This window comes from Penaeus vannamei, chromosome 31, assembly GCF_042767895.1.
Source record: "Penaeus vannamei isolate JL-2024 chromosome 31, ASM4276789v1, whole genome shotgun sequence".
Lineage (NCBI taxonomy): Eukaryota > Metazoa > Arthropoda > Malacostraca > Decapoda > Penaeidae > Penaeus > Penaeus vannamei.
In genome coordinates, this window is record NC_091579.1 from 29,326,554 (window position 1) to 29,334,053 (window position 7,500).

The following is a 7,500-nucleotide window of genomic DNA, read 5'->3' on the forward strand; positions in this document are numbered from 1 at the left end:
GATATTTGGTAATCATTTTGTACCAGAACGTGTGGTGACGACAAATGAAAGTAATAAAAGTAAAAGCACAGTTGGCATAATGATAATTGCACTCATTGGAAATACATTAATGATAAGAAAAGTCGCACACACATCCTATTTATGGAGGATAATGATTAGAAATATAAGTTATTTGTATTACATAGAGTACTGTACATTATCAACATAATGATAGAGACATATTCCAACTAGATATATCCAGTCATTATGTATCAGCATTACAGTCAATGTAATACTACAACAAAGCCGTATTTCATCTCTTCACAGCTCTTCAGGGGATCTGATACGAGGAAGCGGTGGTTGTTGATCTCCAATAGAAGGTTCCACGAGCTGCTGAAGCCAGTGTACCTGCCTCTCAACAACAAGGTAAAATGATTATTCTGGGAATGGAAAACAAATTTGCTATTTAATGTTTAGGCTGTGGTGATACCGGGAAAAATCACTGGGAGGACATATTAACACTATTGTTGCGAAGATGGCAGGATACCCAAGCTACTGCAGTAACGGGGGCAAAAGTTTTAGTAACGGTAGTAATAGTGAAGATACTATCAGACACTTGCCACCACCATCATTGTCATTACAACACTGCTGTCATTACAACTGATATTGCCACCATTCTTACCATAATTTTTATTTATTTTTTTAAAATCTTTAATATCATCATCGCTATTGAAATTGTTATTATCAACATATCATTCTTCTTCTTATCTGTATCTTAATTACTAGTATTATAACTAGCATTATTATTATGTTTTAACCACAGGTATGATCACTTTACAAATATGTTCCTCACTACAATCATTATTCATATCATAATCAATATTTTTTTTTCGTTACCAACAGCTAACAGTCGCAAACTTCAGCCAAGACGGAAGCTCTGCCTCTCTGTGGGAGTCGTACCAAGTGGATCCCCAGTTCCCCCAGCGAGTCGTCCACGTCGGGAGGTGGACCAACGCGCGTCCCTCTTCCACTCACCTTACTTTCACTCCACCTCATTCACAGTCACATAGTCCACTCAGCAACAACAGTCAGAACCAGATCCAAAACGATAAGGAAGAACCAGTCAGCGAGAAAGAGGGAGGGGCAGAAACAGGTAACAAGGCTTCGTTCAGGATTCACTCGACTGTTTCAAACGGAGTCGAAGTCCGGACGAAGCACTTGAGGTTCGGTGTCCTGGAGGCGCCGGTCGATGATCCTCACTTGCGTCGTCAGGATCTCACCGGCGTGCACTTGAGGTGTACCACCATGCAGGTTGGAAGGCTGCTTGTACTGGCGGAGGGAATAAGGAATGTTATGGCCATAAGTCGGTCAAAAAAACAATTATATAGTAATGATGACCATAACAGTATTTATAGCAACTGCAGATATCTGTAATTGCAACAGTGATAAAGCTAATATTAATAGTGAACATCGATGATGATATGATAATGTTAATGATATTAATTTTGATGATAATGCTTAGATAATCGTAATTATTACTGATTTTAAGATATTGATGATATTATGGTGATAGGTTTAATGCTAGTACCATTACTACCACTATTATCAACATAATCATTTCTGAACTGATGATAATGTCATAGAAACTATATTAATGCTAATAACAGCAACATATTACAGACATTTGCCTCTCCCTCTCAAACAGCTCCCCCCGATGACGATGCTGGAGAATAACATAGACGGAAGTGTCACAGTTCACGGTATAACAGGGAAGTTTTTCGACACCATGAAATCCATCATGAATTTCACGTAAGAAGCAGTTGTTTTCCCTCAAAATACTCTTAATTATTTCCTCTTTGTTGTCTAGAGTAAATAGTGTTTTTTTTACAGTGTCAAGCTTTTTGTAGATACTTTTAGCTAATCATCATGATATAAAAACAGTTCTGATAATGATTACTGATAAAATGAGTATTACTATAAGGAGGAACTATGATAATGATGATAATGGTAGTGATAATGGCAGCGGTGATGATAATAAGATGGTTATGGTAAGGGTAGTAATAAGAATGAGAACAAGAATGGTTATGATGGTAAATATACTCTTACCACTGGTGATAATGATTGTGATAATGAGGATGATAAAAGTAATGTCGATGTTGATAATAATGATTTTAATGATACTGATGATTTATGATTATAGTCATTATTATGATATTAGGGCTAATGAGACTGAGGATGATACTGACACTAATAATGTTATTGCTAATAGTATTATAATAATAATAAAAGTAGTTATAGGAGTAGTAACAATGATAAAAATAATAACGATAATGATAATAATAATGATAATGATAATAATAATAATAATAATAATGATAATGATAATGATAATGATAATGATGATAATGATAATGATAATGATAATGATAATGATAATGATAATGATAATGATAATGATAATGATAATAATGATAATGATTATAGACGATATCAATGATGAAAAATAATAACACTAATAATAATGAAAATAATAGTCATAATGATAATAATAATAACGATTATAGATAGTATCAATGATAAAAATGATAATAATAATAATGAAAATAATTGTAATAATGATACTACTACTAATAATGATGATAACACAAACAATAATAATCGTACTACTACAAATAGTAATAATTATGATAATAGTAATAATAACGATCATAACTAAATACTATGATCATGATAGTGATAATAATACTGATAATAGTGATAAAAATAATGGTAATGAAATAAGTGACTTATAACAATAATATTTATAACAATGATGGGAATGACGAGAATACTATTAATTAATTGAATAAAATTATGATACTACTACTACTACTACTACTGTTGATAATAATGATAATCAGGATAATCAGGATAATAGTAATAATATTGATGATGATGATAATATCAATGATAATAATAATATTAGTAAAAATAAAACAATATTGATAGCCATTGCAAATGATCCTGAACTTACCATAACACCTACTTATACTGTACACTTCGCAGTTATACATGTCTATCTCTCTCTGTCTCACTCTCTCTCTCTTTCTTTCTTTCTTTCTCTCTCTCTCTCTGTCTCACTCTCTCTCTCTCTCTTTCTTTCTTTCTTTCTTTCTCTCTCTCTCTCTCTCTCTCTCTACCTGTCTCTGTCTCTGTCTCTGTCTCTCTCTCTCTCTCTCTCTCTCCACCTCTCTCTCTCTCTCTCTCCGCCTCTCTGTCTCACTCTCTCTCTCTCTCTCTCTCTCTCTCTCTCTCTCTCTTTCTCTCTCTCTCTCTCTCTCTCTCTCTCTCTCTCTCTCTCTCTCTCTCTTCTCTCTCTTCTCTCTCTTCTCTCTCTTCTCCCTCTTCTCTCTACTTCTGTCTCACTCTATCCCTCTCTCTCTCTATCCCTCTCTCTCACTAAACACCAACATATACTGTACACTTCGCAGTTACACATGTCACGCTGTAAAGGACGGGCAGTTCGGCGCCTTCGTGGACGGCGAGTGGACGGGCTTGATGAAGGAGGTCATCCAAGGGGTCGCTAATATATCCGTCGGGAACCTGGCCATTACGCAACAACGAAACAGCGCCGTCGATTTCCTCATCGGGACCATATCTGCTGGGTGAAAGTCCATGTTGAGATGGTTTCGTCTTTGTCTGAATGGCTGTATGGGTTGTTTCGTCATTATCTATGATGTTTTATTTATTATTATTATTATTTTTTAATTACTGTGGGATGTTTGATAGAGGTTATTTCATGATTATTATAGTTTGTTGTTTCTTTATTACTGTGGGATGTTTAAGCATTATCTTGATGTTTTTTTTTTTTATCATTTGTTTATCCCAACGTCCTCATCGGGACCATATCTGCTGGGTGAAAGTCCGAGATGGAAACGTTTCGTCTTTGTTTTGAATGGCTGTATGGGTTGTTTCATCATTATCTATGATTTTTTTTAATTTTTGTATTTATTTATTTCTATTACTGTGGGATGTTTGATATAGGATATTTCATGATTATTGTTACTGTTTGTTGAGTTTCTTTTTTTTTTTTTTTTATTACTGTGGGATGTTTAATATAGGTTATTTCATGATTATTATTAATGTTTATTGAGTTTTTAAAAATTACTGTGGGATGTTTAATATAGGTTATTTCATGATTATTATTAATGTTTATTGAGTTTTTAAAAATTACTGTGGGATGTTTAATATAGGTTATTTCATGATTATTATTACTGTTTGTTGATTTTTTTTGTTTTTTTTATTACTGTGGGATGTTTAATATAGGTTATTTCATGATTATTATTACTGTTTGTTGTTTCTTTTTATTACTGTGGGATGTTTAATCATTATCTTGATGTTTTTTTTATCATTTGTTTATTCCAACGTCCTCATAGGGACAATACCTGCAGGGTGATGAAGTCCATGTTGAGATGGTTTCGTCTTTGTTTATAATGACTGTATGGGTTGTTTCATCGTTATTATTGATGTTTTTTATTTTTATCTTTTATTTTTTATCTTTATTACTGTTGGATGTTCAATCATTATCTTGACGTGATGTTTATTATCATTGATTATTGCTATTGATGTTTTTTTTATTTTTTTATTTTATTCCTGTTGGATGTTCAATCATTATCTTGACGTGATGTTTTTTTTTTATTATAGTTTGTTTATTTATCTATCTATTCTTTACGTTTTATGTAATGTGATGGAACGACCTTCGCACGAGGACTACGATTATTGAGATTGTTTTGTCTTTATTTGAATTGGTGTAGGGTTGCTTCATCATTATTATTGATGTTTATTGATTTTTTTAAATCATCATTTGTTTATTCCGACTTTCTCATAGGCTTAATATCTACAGGGTGATAAAGGCTGTTTTATCGTTATATTTGATTTTTGTTTTTCTTTTTGTTTTTGTTTTTTACTACTGTGGGATGTTTAATCATTATCTTGATGTTTGTTGATTTTTTTTATTATCATTTACTTATTCCGACGTCCTCATAGGGACAATATCTGCAGGGTGAAAGTCAGTGTTAAGCTTGTTTCGTCTTGACTGTATAGGTTGTTTCATCATTATTATTGATGTTTTTTTTTTTTATCTTTTATATTTATTGCTGTTGGATGTTCAATCATTATCTTGACGTTTGTTCAGTTTCTTTTTATTATCGTTTGTTTATTCCGACTTTCTCATATGCATAATATCTGCAGGATGATGCAGTCAATGTTGAGATTGTTTTGACCTCGTTTGATTGACTGTATAGATTGTTTAATCCTTATCTTGACGTTTGTAGAGTTTCTCTTTATTATCGTTTGTTTATTTATTCATCTATTCTTTATGTTTCATGTATTTCAGCTTCAGGATTGTCATGAAACGACCTTCGAACGAGGATTACATCTGGACTGTCTACACGAAGCAGTTCCAGGCCGCCGTTTGGGGGATGGCACTGTTGATGCTGGCAGTCCTGAGTGCCACTCTCTACCTGGTCATTCGGCGTTCTCCCCAAGAAGACGATCTTACCCTGTCGGACATCTTTATCACCACAGTGGGCTTTATACTTGGTCAAGGTATAGTCCGGTATTGCTTTTGTTAAAGGGTGATAGCTTGTACCCTTGTTATCCATTCGACGGTTTTCTCTCGTAATTTTGTTGCACTTGTGCTGTTACCACTATCAGTCGATATATACAGAGAGAGAGAGAGAGAGAGAGAGAGAGAGAGAGAGAGAGAGAGAGAGAGAGAGAGAGAGAGAGAGAGAGAGAGAGAGAGAGAGAGAGAGGTGGGGGGAGGGAGAGAAGGAAAAAGTGAGAGAGTGAAAAAGCGAAAGAGAGAAATAGAGAGAAAATGAGAAAGCGAGAGAGAGAGTGAAAGAGAACGATAACGAGAGAGAGAAAGAGCAGTTGAAGAAATAACCAAACTAAGGAACCCTCCTCGGCCCCATGTCAGGCACGCCCCTCATCTTCCGGACTCCGCCAGCCCTCATCATTGTGCTGACGCTGCTGATGCTCCAGCTGGTTCTGCTGGCGTACTACACGAGCAACCTCACGTCCGCCCTCACCGTAGGACCCCCCCTACCCCCTTACAACAGGCTCCAGGACGTGCATGACGATCGCTCCCTCACACTAGGATTCCTCAAAGGATCTGCCATTAGGGACCAGTTTTTGGTGGGTAGATTTTTATTTATTTTTTATTTTTTTTATTGGCATGTGCTCAGGTTTATGTGATATTCGGTGTTTATGTTAATTGTTATTTTAATGCTGATATGTGTATTATGAGATGGTGTGGTTGGTTTTCTATTTTCTGTATTTTCTGTATTCTGGTGAAACTTTTTCTAAAGTTAAGTCGTAGTTCAGAATACAATATATCTCGCTATCTATGAATCCCAACTATCTGTAAATATATTTCAAGTAAAATTTTTCTATAGTTGTCGTAGTTCAGAATACAATACATCTATGAATCCCAACTATCTGTAAAATATATTTCAAGTAAAATAGAGTATGTTATTCCCGTGTACTGTATTGGGATCATGTCCTATTACACAACACTTATTTAATACAATACATCTCACTATCTATCTGTAAATATATTTCAAGTAAAATAGAGTATGCTATTCCCGTGTACTGTATTGAGATCATGTCCTATTACACAACACTTATTTAATACAATACATCTCACTATCTATCTGTAAATATATTTCAAGTAAAATAGAGTATGTTATTCCCGCGTACTGTATTGAGATCATGTCCTATTACACAACACTTATTTAATACAATACATCTCACTATCTATCTGTAAATATATTTCAAGTAAAATAGAGTATGCTATTCCCGTGTACTGTATTGAGATCATGTCCTATTACACAACACTTATCTACCCAGGCTTCGAAAATCCCTGTGTATCGAGCTGTAGGGCGTTCAGTGAAGGACGATGACTTGGTCCCGAGCTACGCAGCAGGGATGGAACGCGTGTACAGGGAAAAATACGCCCTCATGATCTGGGACATCTCTTACACCATGAACTACGGACAAGACTGCAGGACCTTCATGCTTCCTGAGTCTTATTTGCCCATTCACACGTCTTTTGCTTTGGCGAAGGATTCTCCTCTGACGCCCGTGATGAACAAAGTGTGAGTTCTTGTGTTTCGTTTCATTTCTATTTATTTAGACGTGCGTTCACCTTTTTCGTTCTGCTTGTGATTATATATAAAGATAAGTTAACACAAGAAAGATGATTAAGAATTTGGATGAATGTAGTAGTCCTCGACATGAAAGATGATGAATTTTTATGAATGCAGAACTCCTTCACATAAAAGGTGATGAATTTTCATAAATGCACAAATCCTCCACATAAAAGATAATTAAGATTTTGTATGAATGCAGAAATCCTCCACATCCTGCACTGCGAACAGAGAGATGTCAACCTATTGCCTTTCCATTCCCCTTTTTCCTCCAGCGTGCTAGACATCAAATCCTCCGGGATAATGACCAAGTGGTGGAAGGAACTCA

General features: G+C 35.0%; 1 protein-coding gene across 1 annotated transcript in view; it reads left to right on the forward strand.

The window, feature by feature from the left end:
- Positions 1–7,500, forward strand: part of LOC138867681 (probable glutamate receptor) — a 9,543-nt gene that overhangs the window by 1,721 nt on the left and 322 nt on the right. Inside the window, exons 2-10 of the mRNA XM_070144217.1 lie at positions 1–70; positions 307–405; positions 883–1,290; positions 1,685–1,788; positions 3,450–3,623; positions 5,354–5,565; positions 5,942–6,159; positions 6,874–7,121; positions 7,448–7,500. The exon at positions 1–70 is cut by the window's left edge and continues 271 nt beyond it; the exon at positions 7,448–7,500 is cut by the window's right edge and continues 322 nt beyond it. Coding sequence (XP_070000318.1) covers positions 1–70; positions 307–405; positions 883–1,290; positions 1,685–1,788; positions 3,450–3,623; positions 5,354–5,565; positions 5,942–6,159; positions 6,874–7,121; positions 7,448–7,500 — 1,586 coding nt within the window. The remainder of the gene's footprint in view (positions 71–306; positions 406–882; positions 1,291–1,684; positions 1,789–3,449; positions 3,624–5,353; positions 5,566–5,941; positions 6,160–6,873; positions 7,122–7,447) is intronic.